Source organism: Phocoena sinus, chromosome 3 (genome assembly GCF_008692025.1).
Source record: "Phocoena sinus isolate mPhoSin1 chromosome 3, mPhoSin1.pri, whole genome shotgun sequence".
NCBI lineage: Eukaryota > Metazoa > Chordata > Mammalia > Artiodactyla > Phocoenidae > Phocoena > Phocoena sinus.
Window position 1 is genome coordinate 137,599,039 of NC_045765.1, and position 24,563 is coordinate 137,623,601.

The 24,563-nt window shown below is 39.5% G+C and overlaps 1 protein-coding gene and 1 pseudogene across 2 annotated transcripts in view; both read left to right on the forward strand.

Moving 5' to 3' along the window:
- Nucleotides 1-1,302: 1,302 nt before the first annotated feature.
- The window catches only part of PAIP1 (poly(A) binding protein interacting protein 1), a 29,097-nt gene continuing 5,836 nt past the window's right edge, over nt 1,303-24,563 (forward strand). Inside the window, exons 1-9 of one of the 2 annotated variants that reach the window (XM_032627523.1) lie at nt 1,303-1,827; nt 2,417-2,586; nt 8,963-9,148; nt 12,532-12,644; nt 16,364-16,475; nt 18,117-18,242; nt 19,402-19,508; nt 22,362-22,479; nt 23,233-23,287. In XM_032627523.1, the coding sequence (XP_032483414.1) occupies nt 1,554-1,827; nt 2,417-2,586; nt 8,963-9,148; nt 12,532-12,644; nt 16,364-16,475; nt 18,117-18,242; nt 19,402-19,508; nt 22,362-22,479; nt 23,233-23,287 (1,261 nt within the window). In that variant the 5' untranslated portion in view covers nt 1,303-1,553. The remainder of the gene's footprint in view (nt 1,828-2,416; nt 2,587-8,962; nt 9,149-12,531; nt 12,645-16,363; nt 16,476-18,116; nt 18,243-19,401; nt 19,509-22,361; nt 22,480-23,232; nt 23,288-24,563) is intronic. The other variant, XM_032627524.1, reaches the window with a different exon arrangement.
- Nucleotides 19,680-20,710, forward strand: LOC116750535 (annotated as a pseudogene).

Sequence of the window (24,563 nt, forward strand, 5' to 3'; positions counted from 1 at the left end):
ACCATCAACAGCATGAATCAGTTATTCACGATTGCCTTCATTAGAGCCATTTTCCTCTTTCAGTTGGGTGAAGATGTCAGTGTTTTCTTCATTAGCAAGAAGAGAAAATGGTTAAAAAGAGTTTTCTTAACTGAAATGATTCTCAAGATGACAATGGTGAAAAACATTAAGGCTTGCTTAAAACACAGGGCTACAATCAATTTGTGGAGATGTTTCAATCTAACAGTAAAGAAATCATTTTTCCCCTCCTTTTCATTACTTATATTCATCCTTCATTTGGCTTTAGTACCGTCAGGACTGATTAAAACAATAATTTACACATAAATAATGTCTAGAACTTTGTTGTGCAATGCGGTAGCCATTAGCCACAGGGGGCTATTGAGCACCTGAAATGTGCCTAATCCCAAGTGAGGTTTGCAGAAAATGTAAAATACACTTTGGATTTTGATTAGTATGAAAAAAGAGAAACTCTCATTAATATCTTTATATTAATTACATGTTGGAATGATACCATTTGGGATCTACTGGGTTAGGTAAACTATATTATGAAAATTAATTTCACCTGTTTCTTTTCACGCGCGTAATGTGCCTTCTAGAAAATTTATAATTACATAAGTGGCTTGCATTTGTGGTTCGCATTATATTTTGATTGGACAGCACTGGTAAAAGATGAAAGGGAGGAGAGTTTCATTGAAAGGTAGGGTATTTTCTTAAAATTTCTGGAGGGGAAGAGAAAAGGGAAGAGAGTAAAGCTTGGTCACAGTGTGACCTACTGTGATAAATATCTACAGTGAATTGAGATGGGCCGGGGTGGGGGGCATTTTTGATTCTGTTCCTACTCCCCTCCCCGCAGCTCACGTAGCAGGTGGCAGAGCAGCTTCCAGAGCCCCCTTCCCGACCAGTCCTCCGGTTTCGCAGGCGCCGGGTCATTGAACACACCTGCGCGCCCACGGAGGTGCGCGTCCGCGAACCCTGGCTCTGGCTCCACGCCCCCTCCCCCCGTATTTTTATTTTCCTGGCATCAACCGTCAGTGACTTCTCTCCATAGAACCTCGTGTAGGCCGGGCCCGCCAGGGGTAAGCGAGCCCGGCCCCGGGAACCGACATGCCCTCGCCCCTCGCCCGGCCCTCGCCCGACATGCCCTCGGCCGGCCCGAGGCGAGCAGGGCTGTCCAGCGGTCTAGCTGCCCCTCTCCCGGCAGCCTGCAGGACCGCGGCTGCCGGCCCGCCGCGAACGGGGCCTCCGGGCCGCGGGGGGCCGCTGTGACCCGCCTTCGCCCCCGACGCGCCGAAGGCGGGGGAGCTGGGTTTTGGGGGAGAATCAGAAAGCGGAGGGTAGCCGTGGGGGCCGGGCGCTCCGGTGCGGCGGCTTTGGCGGGTGCTCAAGCTGCCGTCCGCTCCGCCGAAGCGCGGAAGAGCCGAGCAGGGGCCCGCCGCCCTCCTCCTCCATGAGGCCCCAGTGAGCTCGGCGGCGAGAGCCGGCCTGCGACGCCTCTCCCGGCGTCCTCTTCCGAGCGCAGCGGCGGTGGCCCCCGCAGGAGGAGGAGGAGGAGCATGTCGGACGGTTTCGATCGGGCCCCAGGTGCTGGTCGGGGCCGGAGCCGGGGCCTGGGCCTGGGCCGCGGAGGGGGCGGGCCTGAGGGCGGCGGTTTCCCGAGCGGAACTGGGCCTGCTGAGCGGCCGCGGCACCCGCCGCCGCCGCAGCCAAAAGCCCCGGGCTTCCTGCAGCCGCCGCCGCTGCGCCAGCCCAGGACGGCCCCGCCGCCAGGGGCCCAGTGCGAGGTCCCCGCCGGCCCCCAGAGGCCTCCCCGGCCCGGGGCGCTCCCAGGTACGGAGCCGCTCTAGGGGACCCCGTCCTCCTGGGCCAAACGCTTCCCCACGGCCCTACGCGCGCGGGCGAGGGCGGCGCTCTGTCTCGTCTTTCCTCCCGGTTCCCCGAAAGCATTCCCCGAGGGGCCCGGTTGTTACGGGGTGGGGACGGGCCCGGAACGGGGTTTGGAAGGTGGCCGCTGGAATCCTTTGTGCGCCCGGGCTGGGGGAGGGGTCCGGTGCGTGGTCTCCTGAGTTCTGTTGTCCCGGGAGGAAGTAAAAATCGCCTCCCCCTCCCCAGCCCCCGAGAGGGAGGCCTTAGGCGGGCAACCATCTCTTTTTAACCGACTTTAAAAAGAAAAAAAAAAAGGAAAAATAAGCCCTCAAATGTTTATTCAGGAAGCAGGTCTGTTCATAAATGAGCTAAAGCAAGTCTATTGTTCCTTTTTGTAGGCTCTCTGCGCATATCCTGGCGATAACCTTAAATTTCGTGAGGGTTCTTGTTTGACTTAAAAACCATCCCTGCTCAGATGGCTTCTCAGTGTACAGTAAGTTGTTATACAAGGGAATGAACGCATCTAACACCGATTTTTTTTTTCCTTTCTCAGAACAAACGAGGCCCCTGAGAGCTCCACCTAGTTCGCAGGATAATAGCCCACAGCAGAATTCGGAGTCAACAATGGCTAAACCCCAGGTGGTTGCAGCTCCTGTGTTAATGTCTAAGCTGTCCGTGAACGCCCCTGAATTTTACCCATCAAGTTATTCTTCTAATTATACAGTAAGTACAGTTTTACTGCAACTCTAGGTTAATATTATTGGAATAATACGGTTATTGCATCATTTATCAGTATACTGGTGTGCTTTCTGTACCACACATAAAACATTGTATGAATTTCTTGAAATCATGAAACAAAATTGATTCAAGAATGTATTTTGTAGTTATTATATTCAAGAGATCAGAATGTAAGCTTAAGAGTAGACAATCTTGTCTATTTTGTTTCCTGCTGTATTTCCAGCATCTATAGACTATCTCTAGGCTAATAAATTTAAGGTGGTCAAGGACATCTTCAGTCTATGAAACTAAAGTCTGTGTCCTGACTTTATGGACAACCTATAGAATAGTGGCCTGGCAAAGTTAATTTTTGATTTTAGTAGGACAGCTGAATATTCATTGGTAGCTTTAGGGTAAATTATCAGTGGTTTTGCTGCAGACTAATTCAGGTAGGTTTTTGAATGTTGAGAAATACACATCTGGGCTCTGTTATGTTAAAATAGAAGTGTTTCTGGTTCTAATTAACAGTTATGTAGAAATGTAGGGAGTTTTGATGAAGTGTTTTAAACTTTTGATAAAGTGTTTTAAACTTTCAGAGTCATCTTTGTCAATAACGTAAGAATTTTAGAAATTGATCACACTTAAATGGCAGGAAAAAACACCAAGCACGATTGGGATATATAGAAAGGAATTTGTTGTGCTATGTAAATGCATAGCGATTAATTATAGATAAGCAGGGCAGGGCCCATTCTGGATTGAAGAAATGATAATACTTTAGCATAAGTCCTGTTTTTCCAGTCTTCATTTTTTGACATGTAATATACAGAATAGTGTACATTAAGTTATCAACACCCCCAAAGCCCGCTCTGTCCCCTTCTAATCGTTACTGTTCTCCAAAGGTAACCGCTATTTTGCTTGAACAATAGTTTTGCCTCTGTTCAAAGTTCATATAAATGGAGTCATATAAAATATATTTTTCTTTCATTCAATATCAAAAGTAATCCATATTGTAGCATGTAATTGGAGGTGACTAATTCTCATAGCATTCCATTGTGTGAATATTTGTCTGTTGATGAGCACTTGGGTAGCTTTCAGTTTGGGGCTTGTACGATTAGGGCTGCTATTCTTGTCCATGCCTTGGTGGACATTTGCCCTTGTTTCTGTTTGGTATATACCTAGGAGTGGAGTTGTTGGGACTCAAGGTAGCCAGCTTTAGTAGAGACTGCCAAATATTTTTCCAAAGAGACTGTTCCAATGTATGCATTGAGTACTGTTTGGTTTCCAGTCGCTTTAATTCCTTGTCAGCACTAGGTATTTGCTATTTAAGTTTAGCCATTCTGGTGGATGGGTGTTAGTTTTTTAATTTGAATGTACCTGATCCACTAATGGTGGCACACCTTTTTTTGTTACTTTTGGGGCGAGAATGGGGGGACTTGACTTTCATATTTGATAGAAAGCATGGGAAAGCTTTATTCCATATTGTAGAAACTTCATGCATCTTAGACTGCATTAAGAAGAACCTTGGGGCTGGAGGGGGAAAATATAGGCATAGTAGGAAGAGCAATTGATTTGGGGTGGAATGGGCCATCAATCAGGTAAAGTAGAAATGAGAGCAGCTGGATTCTTGCCCCAAAACTGTATTTGGCTTAGAGAAGAAAGGAACCATTGGAGAGCTGTGAGTAGTTGAATAACTCTTAAGGATACTTACCTTAAGAACCACAAATGTTCCTCATTTGTTTGTCTTCCTATTGATTTGGGCTATCTTATGGTGGGAGGGATGCAATTTTTTTTTTTTGCAGTTCTTTACCAACTAGTTTTATACATAGTTCAAGTGATTCCTGAGAGCAGTGTGTTGAGCCATGTTAGTCCACCTCCTTTGAGCCACGGCCATCTTTTAGGCGCTCCTTGGTCTCCTCAGCTCCTGCTGCACTCATTTTGCCAGAAAAGATTGCAGACTGGAAGCCTGTGGCTCACGTGTACCCTGCAGGTGTGTCTTTTTTGGCCCTGAGTATTTTTAAAAGGGGCTTTATAATTTACCGGTACTTAAATTAGATATTGCAAATCTGAATTTTTTGGTTTCTCTTGAAATCCATAAGATCTGGCCGTACTGGACTGCTGTTTTGATAGAGCAGAGTTGGCTGGAGCTGAATAGAGGCAGCCCCTTTATATAGAATGTGTAAGCTGTAATTTGCTCACTGGCTTACTTCATTTGCCTGTAATCCACCTGGATTCTATAGGCATTCAAGCTTGCTACCCCTGCCCTGATATATTTTCGGGCCTTACCCTTTTACCCTCTGTCAAAGCTAGGAGTTTTTCTCAATCCAGTTAGTCACAGAACAGCAAAATCCTTGTTTTTCCCAAGTCTTAGGATAAAATCTGGTTATGAGAGAAACTTTTCCTTGTAGTAACCGTAATCCAAAGTCACTCACTCATTAAGAAATAGTTGAGGGCTTCCCTGGTGGCACAGTGGTTAAGAATCTGCCTGCCAATGCAGGGGATGCGGGTTTGAGCCCTGGTCCAGGAAGATCCCGTATGCCGTGGAGCAACTAAGCCCATGTGCCACAACTACTGAGCCTGTGCTCCAGAGCCCGTGAGCCACAACTGCTGAAGCCCGCGCGCCTAGAGCCCGTGCTGGGAAACAAAGAGGAGCCTCCACAACGAGAAGCCCACACACTGCAATGAAGAGTAATGCCCACTCGCCGCAACTAGAGAAAGCCTGCGTGCGGCAATGAAGACCCAACGCAGCCAAAAATAAAATAAAATAAAAGTCGAATGCTTACCACAAGTCAGGGGCTGGGGATACAGCAGTGGATAAAATGGACAAAAATTCTTGTCTTTGTAGAGCCTCTATTCTAGTGGTCTCCTAGCTGGGTTTCCAGAAGTTCCTTGAGTCTGCTTTTGTTACACACATGAGAAGCTGTTTGCCTGGTATCATTGAGCTGGATCTGCTCTCAAAAGTGCATGCTTTTTAAATTTTTTCTGATAGTCTTTTGCTGTGCTTTCATAACCCTTCTAAAACTCCAAGCCCTTTTATCTTCAATCCTTCCTCTAATCCCACTGCTAGAATTTTACTGCTTACCATGCCTTCTTACCAATGAGTTGCTGTATCCATCTATTCCTGGCCATTGCTTCTTCTCAGGTAAGCCATTACATCTTGAATATTTAATCACGGTTCACTTACGAGAACCAAAAATTCCACACAGGAGTTGATAAAGCATTTATTAAGAGACAACCCCACCCCACCCCACCCCCACGTGCACAAAAAAATCCCAGCTTTTGCTAAGAACATCCTCCTTCAACTTACTGCCCAGTTTTTCTTCTGCCTTTCAATAGTGATGTTCTCCAAAATGAAAAATTATTCACTGTTGGTACTACTTTACTTCTCACTGACCGTTCAAACCTCTGCAGACTGATCCTCTTAATTGTACTGATATTATTTTTGTGACAGATGCTGATGTTGTTTGGGTTTTAAAATCTATCGTCCTCTTAAACCTCATCTAGATAGACTTTGTTGACCACAGTGTGATCTATAAGGTTTAATTCCCAGTGTGGGTCCTGTTCTAGGTGCCAAGGGTACCTTTTCAGCCTTTCAGGATTTCTTCCTTTTTATAAAAACTGAATATTTAAGATACTAATATACTCAGGTTTTTTCTCTGTGTGCATAGTTCTGATTCCTAAGACTCTGCAACCATCATTCTCTCAGATTTTAACCAATGACATTCTGTAGCATTTGCTATTATGAGCCCCTCTCCTCATTTACCTTTTCCTTTGGCTTCTGTGGCAGTACTTCGTCCTCCCAACTTTGAGACCATTCCTCCTTCCCTCAGACTGCAGGCTCTGAGGTTCTGTCTTTTGTCTGTTTTATTACCTCCCTTAGTGATACTAGAATCCCCTAGAATCTGACCATCACCAACCTGCCTGTTGATAACTCGGGAATCTAATTCTTCCTCTTAACTCCAGGCTTGTGTTTCCATTTGTCTTGACCTTTTCTGAGGATCTCACATTCAAACTCAAGAACGAAAAAGAATTTATCTTTTGCAAACCTCTTCTTATACTTTTATATTCTAACTAGCTGCTCAGGCTAAAAGCTTGTGGTGTATTGACTCACTTTCCTCTTTCACACTCTTGCCCGCTTCCAATCAAGTTAACTAAAATAGTCTCGACTATTCCACCTAAGTGATCATTTCCTTTTGTCCCACTGCTTTGGATTAGGTTCTCATCTCTTGACAGTGTATTCAAAGTACCTACTGGGAAGTGAGTTTTCTTTTTTGTTTTTGTTTTTGTTTTTTTTTAATTAATAGACTGTTTTTTAGAGCAGCTTTAGATTCACAGCACAGCTGATTGGCGAGTACAGAGAGTTCCCATATACCCCTATCCCCCCATATGTACCGCCTCCCCCGGAAGTGAGTTTTCTAGTTGATGTCCCTCCTAACCTCTTGTCACAGAACTCTTTCTAAGAAAAATAAAACTTAAATATTCCTCTGCTTGGAAGCCATTTGACTTCACATTGAAGACTGAAGAAATGTATACTTTTAAAAATCTGGTACTAGAGAACTAATACAAGCTTTAATTCAAACACATTGGAGTGCTTATCTGTTCAGAATACTGTGTCTCCCTTTTTGCTTGAAACAACAGGCCCTGAATCCCCTTTTCACCTTTTTTCAGAACAGCTCTACTTTCCCACTTCAAATTCTCTTAAAAGAGTTATGCTTATTTGGAAAAAAAAAAGACTGAAATCAGTGTTCTAAACTGCATTTGCCACAATGAATGACGTTTGATAGGAACAGTTAAGAAATCAGTACCATCAACTGGGACCTGTAGACTTCCCGCTTTTCATTGTCATTAATAGTAGGATACTACAAATCTATAAAACTCTAAACTGTATATCAGAAACTTAAACTAGTTTTTAATTGTAAAATTCACACGTTTGTGGTTAACATTAAGTAATTATTTAATATACATGCATTTATAATGCTTAACTGCTTTCACATTTCATAATAAAGGGTCTGTATTTATAACATAAATGTTTCCTCACTCCAGATGTAACTACTATTATCCCTTGTCTATCTTCCCAGAAATTTTTATTGGCTGTAAGTCTCTCTAAAAATTAAATAATACTAAAATATGGTTCTGTGTTCTTTTAATTAAAAGGTTGGGAACTACTTAAAGGTGATAGTGGTATATTTAAAAAAAATTGTATTGGAGTATAGTTAATTTACAATGTTGTGTTAGTTTCAGCAAAGTGAATCAGTTATACATATATCCACTCTTTTTTAGATTCTTTTCCCATATAGGTCATTACAGAGTATTGAGTAGAGTTCCTTTTGCTATACAGTAGGTCCTTATTAGTTATCTGTTTTATATATAGTAGTGTGTATATGTCAGTCCCATTCTCTCAGTTTATCCCTTCTCCCTCCTTTCCTCCCTGGTAGCCATAAGTTTGTTTTCTACAAACTTTGTGACTCCATTTCTATTTTGTGAATATGTTCATTTGTGTCATTTTTTTTAGATTCCACATGTAAGTGATATCATATGATCTTTGTCTTTCTCTGTCTGACTGACTTCACTTAGTATGATAATCTCTAGGTCCATCCATGTTGCTTCAAATAGCATTATTTCATTCTTTTTTATGACTGAGTAATATTCCGTTATATATAAGTACCACATCTTCTTTATCCATTCATCTGTCGACGGGCATTTAGGTTGCTTCCGTACCTTGGCTATTGTAAATAATGTTGCTATGAACATTGGGGTGGTAGTGATGGATATTAATTGGAAACTGTTGCTACTATCAAGATTGGCTGGAAACTTGGACATAGCAAGTCTCCTACCACTGTACACTATGATATTTTATAGTCATTTAACTATATATTTATTTCCATGTCCTTGGGGATTGACAGATGACAAACTTCATTTTTCAATATAGAAATTGTCAAATATCTACAAGGATAGAGAATGGTATAATGAATGCCTATGGCCTCAATAGTTAGCTACAGGTGGCCATTCTTGTTTCTATATCTCTGGTCCCTCTCCCCCTCCCATTTTGAAACAAATCCTGGATCTTATTGTATCTATAAATCTTAATTTTGATCTTGGTATTATAATGAAATGTTGGTTTAAACTTTATTTCTCAGCCATCTTGTAAATCTACCAGAGGTGAGAAGACAATTCTCTACCCAGCGAGATGAAGCCCTTCTATTATAACATTTTGGCTATTGGGCAAGGAAGAAGTGGACTTAACTTTTTGAAGAAAATAACACATTTTATCAGGTTAAGGATTCTTAAAAATATAATTTGAGCTACAGACATCCCAACTCAAAGCTGCTTCATGTTTTTTTAGCCAGTGGCTTGGATTAATTTTTTTTAACCTTTTGATCTATAGGAATCCTATGAGGATGGTTGTGAGGATTATCCCACTTTGTCAGAATATGTTCAGGATTTTTTGAATCATCTTACAGAGCAGCCTGGCAGTTTTGAAACTGAAATTGAACAGTTTGCAGAGACACTGAATGGCTGGGTTACAACAGATGATGCTTTGCAAGAACTTGTGGAACTCATCTATCAACAGGTAGGTTGGCTAATAGCATGGGGCAATCACTGGATAGCTTCCTTGATGCCCAGAGGTGGTGGCTGCTCCTTGAGGGAGGCCAGGTACGTGTTCACCAGCCTCCACACTCCTTGACTCTATGGTTCATGAGAGCTTTTAAGTCTCTATCGTACAGAATTTCTGTAATTAGGGATCCAGAACTAGAGCCAGACTGCAAATTTTCCTGTGTAGCCAAGGCTCTGTACAGGCAGTTGGAAGGAGCTTTGGACACTTCTGAGGCCACTACATGAGTATCATGCCTTTTTTCCAAACCCCTGTTTTATAAGGATCTGCCATTATTGGAGTAGGGGAGAAAAAAAGTCATGGGAGAACTTTTTTGCCTCACAAATAATTCTTTATTTAAAAAAAAAAAAAAGGACCACAAAACACCTTGATTTAAGTCTTAACATTTCTGTTTGTCTTTAAAAATTTCAAGGATTTACATCTCAACTCCTTTAAAAAAATCTAATGTCAGCCTAGGTTGTTCACACAAAGTTTAGTTTTAATTCTAGCATATTGGTCATTGACACATTAATGCTATTTTAAGGGGGAAAAAATAGACAACACTCAATTTTGAAGACAAATTTAAGGTCATTGAGGAGACTGGCCAAAAACAGAGTAGGAGATAAATGCCACCAAAGGTTATATTTCTGTTTCAGTCATTGCTGAAAGAGCAGCTCAAACTTGGAATAGATGTGAGGGTGACTTATGATAGCAGGTTGTTTTTTGTGTGTTTTCTTAATCCTACCTCGTGTTTCATTTGACTACTTTTCCAGTTTGTTCTGGATTGTTACTGGACCTCAGTATTACCTGGCCAACTCTTAGATTTCTGAAAATGCCTGAGGTTTTAGGAAGATAGATCTGCTCTATTTGTCCTGATTCCTACTTTTGCCATCTAAATGGATTAAAAAGGAATATTAGATAAGAAAATGGAAGAATTTTACTGTTTTTTTTTTGCTTTTCTGGCTCTATTTAGTTTCAGCTCTTCAGTAGGCTGCTTGATTATAGTTCTTATATCAGAATTATATTATTATAGTTCTTATTATGCTCATATTATATCAGGGTTGGTTAGAAAGGCTCTAACCTAACAAACTACAATTTCTGTGATTGTCTCAAAGCCAATGCTTCAAATATTTTAAGTTCTACCATTTTATGGTCAGTGATATAGATTTACCAACAGTAAAAAAAAAAAAAAACAAAAAAAACCCAGATTAAACCTACATACTCAATTTTGATTCCTCACCAAATACTACTATAAAATGACAGTGTGGGGATTTTAGAACACCAAAAGCCCATAAGGACTTATATGGCGAAAGGAGATAGAAGTACCCATTTTGGAGACAAGAACGCAGATGGGTGAGTGGTAACTGACCTGGCGGATTTTTTTAAAAGTTGAATTCCAAGCCAGTGGGGAAAGTCGAGAATCGCCCTGATTTATGATGCAGAATCTCCAAAAAGGTTCTAGGATAAGGATGGAATGAGGCTAAAAAGATTGCTTGAAAATCTAAAAAAATTAGACTGTCTAGATCTTTTTGCACTGAGTAACCAGTTTGAAGTTTTATCATAATCCTTCTTGAAGTTATTGAAGGAGGTACTCCACCAAAAGGACGATTTAAGGATGAAGACATGGGAACTAGGAAACAGGGTATTTTACAGGAGAGGCTAAGTGAATCATCCAGATGATGGTGAAGGGAGATCCCAAGATAGTAGCCATGCACATAGTAGGCCTAGAGGTACAAGGCTTCACTGGAATCGGGCAGAATGCTCCAGGAGAGACTTCCCTGGTAAGATGAGCACACTCCCTTATGTTTGAAGATATTAAGAAGAAAAAACTAATGAGAAGTCAGTGAGAAATATATTTAAAAAGTAGAAAAAATTAAGTCTAGGGAAAACAAGGTTGTGCAAGAGAGGAGAAATCAGCATAATACATGGTACAACTGTAAAGGGAAACACAAAACTATTTTAAAAAATCACAGTGTATCTACAGTTATACCATAGTGGAATGAAGTAAGGTTAAACAGGGTGAAAAGTAAATGCTCATCTTCCTTCGTGGGGAGCTAGTAAGAAATGGCTAAACTCAAATCATGGAGCATGGAGATACGGAGGTTAAAACCTTTTCAGCTGAAAGAATTGAAAGTGGTTGTCTATGGAAGTAAAATTGAGGTATAGCAGGGAGGCAGGAAACTTTAATGACCAGCCTTGTTGTCTTTAAATTTACTTTAAATTTTAAAAGTAAAGGAAAACAGGCAATGCCAATAATGGGAAAAGTATAAATTTTGAATTTCAAGTCTTCTGGGGTACCAGATACACATACATGAATGTCAGGAGAAATCAATCTTTCTTCCTTGCTGAGAAATGTACAGGGTCCTGTGTGAGCAAGGAAATAATTAGAAATAAAAAGTTCTAACTATAAAGTACTTACTCCATGCCGGGCAATGCTAAACACTTGACCTGTAGTTAACTCATTTAATCCTCAGTGGTTGCAAGGTATTACTCTTATCCCCATTTTATACATAGCTTAACAGAGGTTAAATGACTTGTCTAAGGTTGCACATGAGTAAGTAGACCCAACATAGGATTGGAGGGGCATCAGGCCATTTGTTAGATCTAGACTATGGTAAACTACTACCTTTGTGGGATTGGCCAAGTCCCTTAACCTCTTAATGTGTGTGTTCTACTGTTCTTTAAAAACTGCAGTGAAAGTTAAACTTCCTGAGTACTTCTTTGGCTATGTCACACAGTCTTTGATACTCAGTGTTTTTCCCCTGTCTTCTTATTAAAAATAGCTTATTTCTTTTGATTTCCTCTTTTATTACCCCAAGTGTTTGGAGTGTTGTTGAAGTGTTAATCTTTTGCATCAGGTACCGTTAATTACCTCTTTAGGAATCAAGAAACTGAAGCTCAGGGAGGTTTAGAGATATCCAGGGTCACAAAACAGGCCTGGGATTCTTGTTCTGGACTGCTAGATGCCAAAGTTGGTGCCATCCTATTCCTGAGAAATGCCACAGATCATTAGTTTGGCAAATATACTTCATAATTGGCACTATGCAACTGGGTACATGTACATATTTTGTGCAAAAATTAGTTGGTGTAAAGAGAGATTTATCTCTTTGCTTTCTGCTAACCTCGGGTAAATGGTGGGGAGAGCTTACCTTAATGTTTTTCTTTGTACTTATTCTGGTTCTTGGTGTAAGGTTGGGAGGGAGAGTTAATATCCTTATGCCTAACAATTACAAATGACTTGTACATTTTTCTGTATAGTTTTGGGGGCAGGAATGTTTTTCCTCTTTAGAATATTGCTGTTAAGTGTTTGCATTAATAACTTGATGTGTCTGTGTCATATAAAACTTTTTTCTTTTTGAAAGGCCACATCTATCCCAAATTTCTCTTACATGGGAGCTCGCCTCTGTAATTACCTGTCCCATCATCTGACAATTAGCCCACAGAGTGGCAACTTCCGCCAATTGCTACTTCAAAGGTTAGTGTGTATATATGAAATTAAAGGAAAACTACTTCTAAATGTACTAGAATTTGACCATTCTTCTTTGCTAAAGACTGTTCTTTATAGAAAGTTGCAGGGGAGAATAGGGCAACCATTCTTTTTTCTTTCTTTTTAAAATTTTTATTTTATTTTTTATTTTTGGCTGCATTGGATCTTCGTTGCTGTGCAGGGGCTTTCTCTAGTTGCAGTGAGCAAGGGCTACTATTTGTTGTGAGCGGGCTTCTCATTGCAGTGGCTTCTCTTGTTGTGGAGCACGGGCTCTAGGCATGCAGGCTTCAGTAGTTGCAGCTCGTGGGCTCAGTATTTGTGGCTCGCGGGCTCTAGAGCACAGGCTCACTAGTTGTGGTGCACAGGCTTAGTTGCTCCGTGACATTCGGATCTTCCTGGACTAGGGTTCAAACCCGTGTACCCTGCATTGGCAGGTGGATTCTTGACCACTGCACCACCAGGGAAGCCTGGCAGGTGGATTCTTAACCGCTGCGCCACCGGGGAAGTCCAAGGGCAGACCATTCTTATTTGTATAGTATTAAGTTTATAGTCATATATATGCCTTTTTCTTATGATGGTTTCTGCCTTTGGTTTTGTGCCTAGAAAGGTCTTTTCCTTTTCCAAGATCTTAAAAATAGTCACTTTACATATTTTTTAGTACTTTTGGCTTGAGTAAGGATCTAATTTCATTTATTGCCACATGTTTAACCAATTTTTCCCATACCACTTTTTTGAATGATCCATTCCTTATTAGAACTGCTGCCTTTATCACACTACATACATCCTTATATTTGCGTTGATTCTGGACTTTCATTCTATTCCATTCATTACTTGTTCTCTTCCTGTTTTATTACCAGGCTATTAAAAAACTCTCATTTTTTCACACTAGTTCCCCATTCGTTTGTGTGTCTGTGTGTGTGTGTGTAGTCTTCTTTGCTATTCTTGCATGCTTATTTTCTCTGAACTTTAGAATCAGCATGTGAAATTACACAAATGTTGTTACTTATTTATGTTTTGGGATGACATTGAATTAATGAGCTAATGTAGGGAAATGAATTTTCTTATAATCTGAGTTGTTTTATTCAATAACAAGGTTGTCTTTGAGTTTATTAGAGATTGCCTGTTAGTTCTTTAAAGATACTTTTAATGGTTGCAAAGTATTCCATCGTGTGGTTAAACTGCACTGGAACAGAATAAAGACTCCAAAAGTACACTCCAGAGACACTTGAAAATTAAGCTTTTAACGAAGGTGACACTTCAGATACATGAGTAAAAGACAAATTGTGCTGCTGACATAACTGGCTAGTCATTTGGGAAGAAAAAAACAAAGATGGGTTCCTGTCTCATTCTTTACACCAAAATATATTTCAGATATAAAACTGAAACAGTAAATACTAGGGGAAAAAATGACAAACAAAAATATTAGGTTGGTAAAGCCATTTTAAGCAAGACATGATACCTCAGGCCCTAAAACAAGAGATTAAACTTAATTTCATATAGATTATAATATTGGAGGGGTCATAAATTTATAAGAAGTGAAGTAAAAATAGGGACATTTGTAACAACATGGCAGTGAGCTCATTTATTTAATATGAAAAGAGAGGCCTCTTAGGAATGAGTAAGAAAAAGGCCAGAAATATTTCTATTTTTAATAGAAGTATTTGGAATGACTCTGGATAGGTGCAGTTTGGAAAAATATAACTGACAAAGTTACAGAAATATCTACCCTTACCTAATCATTAAAGTACAAATTATAGCTTTTGGAAAGATGTGAAAGTTGGCACTTTGAGGAGGTAGGATGGTAGAAAGGCTTGCTTATCTTCCCTTGTGCTACTCACCCCTGGCTCTGCCTTAGAGTTACCTAGAGACTTAAAATGGGGCTAAGCCTCCAGTCTTGGAAATTCTGATATAATTAGACTGAAGGAGAGTGTGGGCATGGTTTATAAATCTCCCCAAGTGATTCTACTATGTAGTCATGGTTGAGAATCACTCTTCTGGCTCTTTTGACTCTGTATCCCCTGTGTGTGCTTCTCTAGTACTAGGATACTGTCAAAGCTATCAACATGGAAAGACACTAATCATATAACAAGTGAAAAGATCATAATTCTGTTAACTTAAAAATATGGAATACTTTGAAACAGATAGAAGTTACGTTCACAGCAGTTATTTCTGGGCTGCAGTGTCTTTATTCTTTATATTTTTCTGTTTTAACCTTTTTGAAATAGCCATGTATTACTTTTATAATTGAAAGTCTTTAGCTTAAAGTTTTAGAGTCTTTCCTCTCACCTAGATAATCAACCATGTACAAGGGTAGGGATTTGCATTTGTACATACATTAACATATATTAATATATAATCTAATAGTAATGGCGTTGATAAAACAAAAAGGTCATTTCATCGAAGCTCTTACCTGAAAAGTCATAAAGACAGAAAGGAAAGCAGCCAACAAGGTGCTTGGATAACTGAATTGGCATTAATTAACTGATCCTTTCCATTATTAACCAGTGTTCTATTTATAGATATCCCAACTTTTTTTCTGATGAGGAATTAATATGTATGAGAAGATAACCAATATCTTTCCATGTCTGACTCAAACAGCAGATGTCGCTCATTTAATATAGCTTGTAAGCACTGGCACACTAGGCTAAGCTGGGTTTATGATTGATACATAAACTGAACCAAGGTAAATTCTTGGACAAGAAATGACTTTTTAGGTTCTTTTTGAAAATTTTTTTAAATTGGTACCTAAGGTATGAAAGCCATTAACCCTTCATAAGCTGCTCCCTTGGTCTTTAAAAGGAGAACTATCAAAATCATTTTTATAAAACACATGATTTTTCTAGAATGTTCTTACACCTTATCAAGAAAAATAAAAAAATCTTTAACACCAAAATGGTGAACATTAAAAGTACATTTTAAAAATCCATTTTAGTAACAGTAGCTGACACCATAATTCATTGGTATACACAATGACAGGCTTCTTGTGATTATTTTAGATAATAAGAACTATGTAAGCTCTAAGGTGAATGCACCAAGTCAGGGAGAAATCAAACAAGGGAAAATAAATTGACTCCTTTAGTCTCTATTAGAAACAAAGACCCAAACAAAGACCAGATTAATTGCCTTCTGTGTTTCTGTGTGGTTTCATTTGGGGACTTCTCTTACTTCACTTCTCTGATTTGTATAATAGAAATTCTAAGAATAATGGGCTTAATAAGAATTCATTTTCAACTTAGTTGGACGTCATCTGTATATATCTTTCTTAAAGCTCTGTTCAAAGTTCGTATTTCAGCAAGAGCAGAATATTTTAGGGATACTTCGCATAAAAACAGTGCTTTCTTTAAAAGCCTATGAGACAATAAATAAGGTGAGGCAGTGAGGGTTTTTGTTTTGTTTTTTAGTGCCAATATACAACGAACCTCATGAAATCTATGTAGCTGTAACTTGTTATAATTTGTTCTAGTAATAGGTTTATTTTCAACTATTCTCATCAGTTTCTTAAGACTGGGAATCTTTGTATGAAAAGATAGTACATATTCTGATCGCTACAATAGACAGGAACACTTTTTATTACAGAAAATCAGAGTGTTGGTGCATTGTACTTGCCTCTGTATTGCTTGTGAACAACCAAACTGACAAATGGTCATCTTGTTTGACTATTTAAAAAACAAAGCAATGTGAGATTACAAAAGGTATGTCTTTATTAGATGTCGGACTGAATATGAAGTTAAAGATCAAGCTGCAAAAGGGGACGAAGTGACTCGAAAACGATTCCATGCATTTGTACTCTTTCTGGGAGAACTTTATCTTAACCTGGAGGTGAGGAGAAATTTTTCTTTTTAGTACTGACAAAGCCTGAGAATATAAATTGATCTCAATAAGGGATTTGTGTTTACTCTTTTATAACATTAAAAGTGAAATGGGAGATAAAGAAAATAGTCTCAGTACCTACTCATGGTAGTATCTGTCCTCAAATGGAACATATGTACCATTTTGTCTTCCTGTTCATGGGCAATGTTGGGAGATAGTTACTAAGCATTTTAAAGTCTTTATGTACTTTTGGAAAGCCATGGTTTACATGTGATTTCAAGCTTTTGGAATACAGACAGTCACACCTTTTTGAATCCTTGTATCATAAATATTAGCACATTTAGTACGTTGACTTTCAGGTGGTGACCCAAAAGCAACTTGCCCTGCAGAGCATAAAACTTTGAAGAGGGGAGAGACTAGAGTTTCTGTGTTTGTTTGGTTTTTTTCACCTGATTCACCTGCAGTAGTTCTTTTTGGTCCTATTTTATATATTAATCTTCTATATAGAATGTATTTGTACAAAGTCTACAGCTAAATTGGTGGCATACTTGAGTATATGCTTGTTGGTAGGCAACATAAGTGCTGAATATTACTTTTGTAATGGATTTGCTTGATTTTTTTTTTTTTAACTAGTTAGTCCCAGATATCGGTATACCTTCTTAAACTCTGATTTGAGGACTTAGTATTGTAAATACCACTGAAAAGACACACGAATCCACCGTCAAATGTACATCTCAGTCAATGCATCTAAAAGGTCTTTGTCCAATCTCGTGCCTAATTTACTATGCCTTTTTACCACAGATGGCCTTAATTTTTAACAAAATCTCATGCCGTAATCTTTCTCAGTTTATTTTTGTATAAGCCAAATAAGAACACCAATATAAAATGTACCTTAAATGAATTGTCACTTTAAGAATGCAGTTGAACTTCCTATGTAGAAGTCATGATGATATGTGTGGTGGAAGTTATAAAGATAAGGCATGGCTCCTGAACCTACAGTTCTTCAAGCCGGAGAGCTGAGATACATATTCTATTCTGATGCAAGTTAGAGTATTTTTAAATAGTATAAAAAGCAGAAAAAAGCTCTGTGTTCCCAAAAAGGTGTTAATAGGCTAGAGACTGCTTTATGAAGCAGTAATATTAAAGGAGGCTTAAATTATCCTGACCGTATATATTTTTTTAATATATAAATTTATTTATTTATTTTTGGCTGTGTTGGGTCTTTGTTGCTGTGCGCGGGCTTTCTCTAGTTGCGGCGAGCGGGCGCTACTCTTCCTTACGGTGCGCGGACTTCTCATTGTCATGGCTTCTCTTGTTGCAGAGCACAGGCTCTAGGCATGCGGGCTTCAGTAGCTGTGGTACGTGGGCTCAGTAGTTGTGGCTCGCGGGCTCTAGAGCGCAGGCTCAGTAGTTGTGGAGCACGAGCTTAGTTGCTCCGCGGCATGTGGGATCTTCCCCAGCCAGGGCTCAAACCTGTGTCCCTTGCATTGGCAGGCAGATTCTTAACCACTGTGCCACCAGGGAAGACCCTGACCATATGTTTTGTATTGTTTAACTTAAAACACTTATTTTGCCAGCACTTTGTTAGACCATTTGTATATCTGTGTTATATTTTGGCATAGTTGCTTTTCATTTTCTTTTCCCCAAAAGATCAAAGGAACAAATGGACAGGTTACAAGGGCAGACATTCTTCAGGTCGGTCTTCGGGAGTTGCTGAATGCCCTCTTTTCTAATCCTATGGATGACAACTTAATTTGTGCAGTAAAATTACTGAAGGTAGGTTTTACTTATTTTTTTCTTAAAATGTAACTGTTTCATCCCTTTAGTATATAATTTAGAGGAAGGAAAGTACATATAATGCACAAATAGATCCAAGAGTAAGTTATTTAAGTTAAATATTGACATTTTACTTTACTCTCGAATTTAATATTGGAAAGGCAATATATACTTATTGTTTAACATAAGCAATTTAAAAGTGAAAAATGGAAGTCCTTCACTCCACCCCATACGTAAAGTCCCTTTCTTTCTCTTCCTCTATCTGCATGTGTGCTCCCGTAAGATCTTACTCTGATGTGGCTTGCTTTTTTACCACCAAATGAAGATCTTGGATTTTTGCATGGCTCTTTCTTCAGTAGCTTCCCAGTGTTCCATTGTATGCATGCACATTGTTCATCCATTCCATCCTTGAGCAGTTATTTTCAGTTTAGCCACTACAGCACTGTCAGTAATCTTTCATTGTATCTTTATATATGCAGTTGTTTATGTAACTTAAATTCTTACCCATAGATTTGGTGGCTCAGTGAGCATGTATACCTTAATTTGATAAGTAATGCCAAATTTCCCTTGCAAATGCTGAATCAGAGTGTGTTCCCACCAACAGTGAATGAGTATACCTCTTTTCCCATATCCTTATCAGTGATGGATAGAATCAATCCTAGGTTTTATTTTGTCATCGTGATGAGTAAAAACAAAAAGCTCATTTTAATTTGCATTTCTGTGACTAAAATCACTAGTGAATTAAAGCCTTTTTTTGTTTGTAAGCCATTTTTTTAGTTTCTGTGAATTACCTGCTTATATCCTTAACTCATTTTTTCCTGATTGTGTTTTTTAAATTCTGAGTTTCTACACTTGTTGGATGTTGCATATTTCAAAAAGTGATATGTTGATTACAATTTTATAGCCTTGGTCATATAGCAAATATGCCATACAGTCATTGGCCTATAAAGCCTATGATAAAACTTCTGCTATAGTTCATTCCTTTTTCCTGTCAAGAAAAAGTATAGCGATTCCTGAATATTAGATGGTAAAAAATAATTAGGAATATTTAACTTGCTAAATTCATCTTGTTTAAAGAATGCTTGAACTGCTACTAATATCTTTTTAGAATTTCTGTACTTTATTGAATTCTTTATTTTACTGATACTTGCTTTTTTAGTTGACAGGGTCAGTTTTAGAAGATGCCTGGAAGGAAAAAGGAAAGACTGATATGGAAGAAGTTATTCAGAGAATTGAAAATGTTGTCCTAGACGCAAATTGCAGCAGGTAGGAAAAGAAGTAATATAGATAGCCAGTGGATCTCAATTCCTTGCTTTTTCTTTGGGGTTGTTTTTAATCTGTTGTGCTTCATCAGAATACTCTTTAGAAATCTACAGAAATTTTTTTTAACCTATGGCTTCTGCTCACCTAGCCACTTTTCTTCAATTATGCTTATGAATGGAAGAAGTTAAGATATTCCTGTGGGAATATGAGTCCCTTAAAAAATAAAATGATTTATACTTTTAAGCTCAATAAATATTTGGGTAAAGTACTACTGTAAGTCCAGTTGGAGGTATAAAAGTGTTAGCAGGATCGCACTGCCTTTAAGAACCATATATAGCCACAGTTATATGGAATAAATTTCAAGCCTGTCTTAAAAAAAAAAAAAAAAAAAAAAGACAGCAGGAGCCAGGCAGTGGGGTGCGAGCATGTAGACTTCACCTCAGTGCGTAAGAGAGCACTTCAGACCCTCTGGACAGTGCTGGGTGCCGTTGACCAAATGCGGCTCTCAGAGGCGAGGACAGGCTCCTCAGTGGGCGGCAGTGAGGGCTCTGGCCTCAGTAAAGCAGAAACCGCTGCCAAGTGCAGCGAGGCCCAGTGAAGATCTGAAGGCGCTCCTCTGAAGTCCCACTACCTCCAGTGGAGCCCAGTCATCCCTTCCACAGCAACGTCAGTGAGAATCGAAGGCATGGAGACCTCACTGGATATTAGCTACCCTCCCGTGAGAGTCTGAAGGATACTATTACCAGAGCTCTGCCCTTTTGGAAGGAAGAAATAGTTTCCCAGATCAAGAAGGGGAAACGGGTATTGGCTGTAGCCCGTGGCACCAGCCTCCAGGGGCATTGTCAAGCAGAGAGGGTCTCTGAAGAGCTTATCATGGAGCTGAGCCTGCTGACTGTGAATTGGACAAGAACATGAAGCCCGTCACACCTGTGCAGTTCCTGGGGGATGAGGAGACTGTGTGTAAAGCCATGGACTCTGTGGCTGCCCAGGGCAAGGCCAAGAAGGGAGGGCAAGCAGCAGACAAACTACTCCCAAGGACACCCTCCCTGCCCATCCCATTCCTCTGCACTTCTCCCCTACACATATCAAACTGACCGCATCTGTAAGTTGTAGCTCCAGATGGGGACCAGTGGCTCCCAATTTCATATTAGCCATTTTTTTCTCTTGTACCCACTCCCTTCATGCAGTCTAGTCAGAATGGCACCTCTGGGGCAGGGTTGTCAGTCCAAGCAAGGGAAGACTTGTCCAAGAGGGTGGACAGGAAGTAATTCGGGGCGGGGGGGGTTGCTAATGCTTTGTCTATTACTAAGGACCTGCTTGAGTAAGTGTTGGGGGGAACCATGTTAGGCGTGACCCATGAGGGAAAACAAGAGAGCCTATTTATGTTCCCAGGGGCCAGTCCTGTATTATTCTGTAGTCAGGTGACTGGGTGGCTCTAGTCATTCCAGTGGAGAATGAATGTAATATGCGTGGCAATTGAAACAAATATTTCCTCCCTGCCTGCAGAAGATTGGGATCAATCCTGGTGCTTATGTGTTGTATTTACTTTTACAAAAAAGTATATAATTTAAAAAAAATTTTTTAACATCTTTATTGGAGTATAATTGCTTTACAATGTTGTGTTAGTTTCTGCTGTATTACAAAGTGAGCCAGCTATACGTATACATATACCCCCATAACCCCTCCCTCTTGCGTCTCCCTCCCACCCTCCCTATCCCACCCCTCTAGGTGGTCACAAAGCACCGAGCTGATCTCCCTGTGCTATGCAGCTGCTTCCCACTAGCTGTCTATTTTACATTTGGTAGTGTATATATATCAATGCTACTCTCTCACTTTGTCCCAGCTTACCCTTCCCCCTCCCCGTGTCCTCAAGTCCATTCTCTACATCTGCGTCTTTATTCCTGTCCTGCCCCTACGTTCATCAGAACTTTTTTTTTTTTAGATTCCACATATATGTGTTAGCATATGGTATTTGTCTTTCTCTTTCTGACTTACTTCACTCTGTATGACAGACTCTAGGTCCATCGCCCCACTACAAATAACTCAATTTCGTTTCTTTTTACGTCTGAGTAATATTCCATTGTATATATGTGCCACATCTTCTTTATCTATTCATCTGTCGATGGACACTTAGGTTGCTTCCATGTCCTGGCTATTGTAAATAGTGCTGCAATGAACATTGTGGTACATGTCTCTTTTTGAATTATGGTTTTCTCAGGGTATATGCCTAGTAGTGGGATTGCTGGGTCATATGGTAGTTCTATTTTTAGATTTTTAAGGAACCTCCATACCGTTATCCATAGTGGCTATATCAATTTACATTCCCACCAACAGTGCAGTTATTGTTTGTAGATTTTAAAATTACATAATTAAAAAAAAAACCTTCTGGGGTTTCTGATGACTGTTGAAATATTCCCACGTGTGGTCATCAGCAAATGAGCCATTCCTTACACCAACATGGGATAAGCTCCTTGATTTCCAAGGTGTAGGAGTTCATCCTCTCACATGTGTTAGAATCCCTCCGTTGCCTTATTATTTTATGGTAGTGAAATGCCTCTTGATCACGTCCAAGTATGTCTTTCACTGTGCCAGATTTCTGAATCATGTTCCAGTTGCTTGGCCTGCCACTTGGGCCCAGTACGCGTTTGAGCATAACTGTACTAAATCCTTTTTTCCAGATCAGTATAGTAAAGGAGTGATGTGCATTTTTTTAAAAAGATAAATTTGTGTTATTACAGGAAATGTCTAGAATATCAAAGCATGTTAAATTTTTGAAACAACGTTTTAGGCATCTGTGATATATTAGAGCACGATGACACTTGCTCGTTTTAACTCATTTTCAACTTTTGTCTGCAGAGATGTAAAACAGATGCTCTTGAAGCTTGTAGAACTCCGGTCAAGTAACTGGGGTAGAGTCCATGCAACTTCAACATACAGGGAAGCAACACCTGAAAATGATCCTAATTATTTTATGGTATGCCAGTGTTTGCATTTTAAATTTGGTTATTGCTTGAATTCAATTTTGGCAATTTGTAGATAAGTTACATAAACTTATCTCAGAATTTAATACCTAATAACTCTTTTCACTGGCTTAGAGTCACATGGCAGCCATGGAAGGAATCCTCAGTGAAAGGGTAGACTAGACAAAGAGCCATTCAATGGCAAGGGAAATGAATAAGGCTTGACTTGGACTTGGGTGAGTGTAGGGATTCCTCAAAGCAGTTTTTCCAGAGAATTCATGATCAAAGGCCTGCATTTCAAACTTTTACTTGGCATTTTGTAGTAAAGTAAATTAAGAAAACGAAAATGGTTACCAGGCCAGTGATGCCCTGAAGCTCTCGACAGGATCAAACAGAAAGAAACTATGGAGGAATGCTCTTACAATCCAGTCTTGGAAATACTTAAAGAAAAAAATGGTTGCAGGGGGTGGGAACCACAACTAAAAATCAGCTGACGCTAAATCACAGCGCACAACGCACCAAGTCACCAAGGGTGTGACAGGCAGCAGACGGTGGGGTTAGACCCACAAGAACTTGAGATAATAGAATAGTAATCTGAAGACCATAGACTTTCCCAGTGAAATGAAAATGGCTGCTAGGAATTTAGTTTTTTGCTTGTTTTTGTATTATCAGGTACAGATGAATGAAATCAGCCATGCTCAATTAATGTGCTTTAAAAAAGCAATTCTGAAATGATAACATGTTTTAATCGCTCTGATTCCTCCTAGAATGAGCCAACATTTTATACATCTGATGGTGTTCCTTTCACTGCCGCTGATCCAGGTATGTTGTCTCAGTCATTTTCTGACCATTTTTTGGTAAGATAGTAAATTACAGAAAACCGTACCCTCACTGGCACAAAGTTGTAGCATTTTGAAGAGTTCACATCGTTCTAAAATATAGGGTAAAGGTTTGTCTCACTAGAATATTCTTACAGTTACCACTTGGAACCATTTCACATCAAACATTTGATTCAGTATATAGTGTCTTGTCACCCTAACAGTGAAGGATTGGAAGATCCCTCAATTAAATGCAAGCATTTTTACTTTATATTTCCTCTAATATTTTGTTTTTATACTCTAAACTTTCAGGTAGTTAAAGCAGAAGGGAAAGATGGTTGTAGTTCACTATATAGTCAGCAGCTTTCATTGGTACAGGTTAATACTTGCAGATACTAAGAACTGTGGATCTTACTAATATTTGGTGGGTCAGTTAATTAAAATCTAAATCTCTGCACACTTCCCTTCCCAGAAAAGAGCCGTTTTATAGAATGAGTGCTTTAATTGTGATAAACAGAACTGCACTGTGAGCAAGAGAACATTTCCCCACTTTGAACAAACTTACAACCAGCTTATCAGAATTTTCCCATTTGTTTCCTCTGGATAGCAGGCACTGACTGTCCTATGCCTCTAGCACAAAGTGGTAGAAAGAAGAACCGCTTAACTTCTCAATTTTAAATTATGAAATATTCAAAAATATTGAAACCACACACAAAAAAGGGCATATTGATTCACTGTCAAGATTGAACCAATTTCACTTATCAATATATACTTTGGGTCTTTTCAAAGAAATAAAACCCTTTATAGATAGTAATAACCATTCTCTGTTTCTATAATTGATACCTCACCTTCAAGTCCAGTCCTTCCATAACTTCCCCCCACAGAGGTAATTACTGTCCTGACATTGGTGTCCTTGTGCTGTCTTTTTACTTCATGTATGACTGTAAATGATAGGTGTTACCATACACAGCAGTATTAACCTAAATGGTGCCTTATTGTGCACGTCTTTTTGCGACTTATTTTTTATTCGGTATTTTTGGTGTTCATGTTGATTGATATATATATAGCTTTAGTTCATTCATTTTAAATGCCAAATAATAACATACTCATAGTAAACCACAGTTTATAGATCCCCTCCCACTTGTGGATGGTTGGTTGGTTCACACTCGTTACTACCTACAGTGCTGTGCAAACATCTTTAAGAATCTTTGTGCACATGCAGGAATTTCTTTAGAGTAATGAAGTAGAATTGTTACATTATAGGCTACATGCATCTTCAA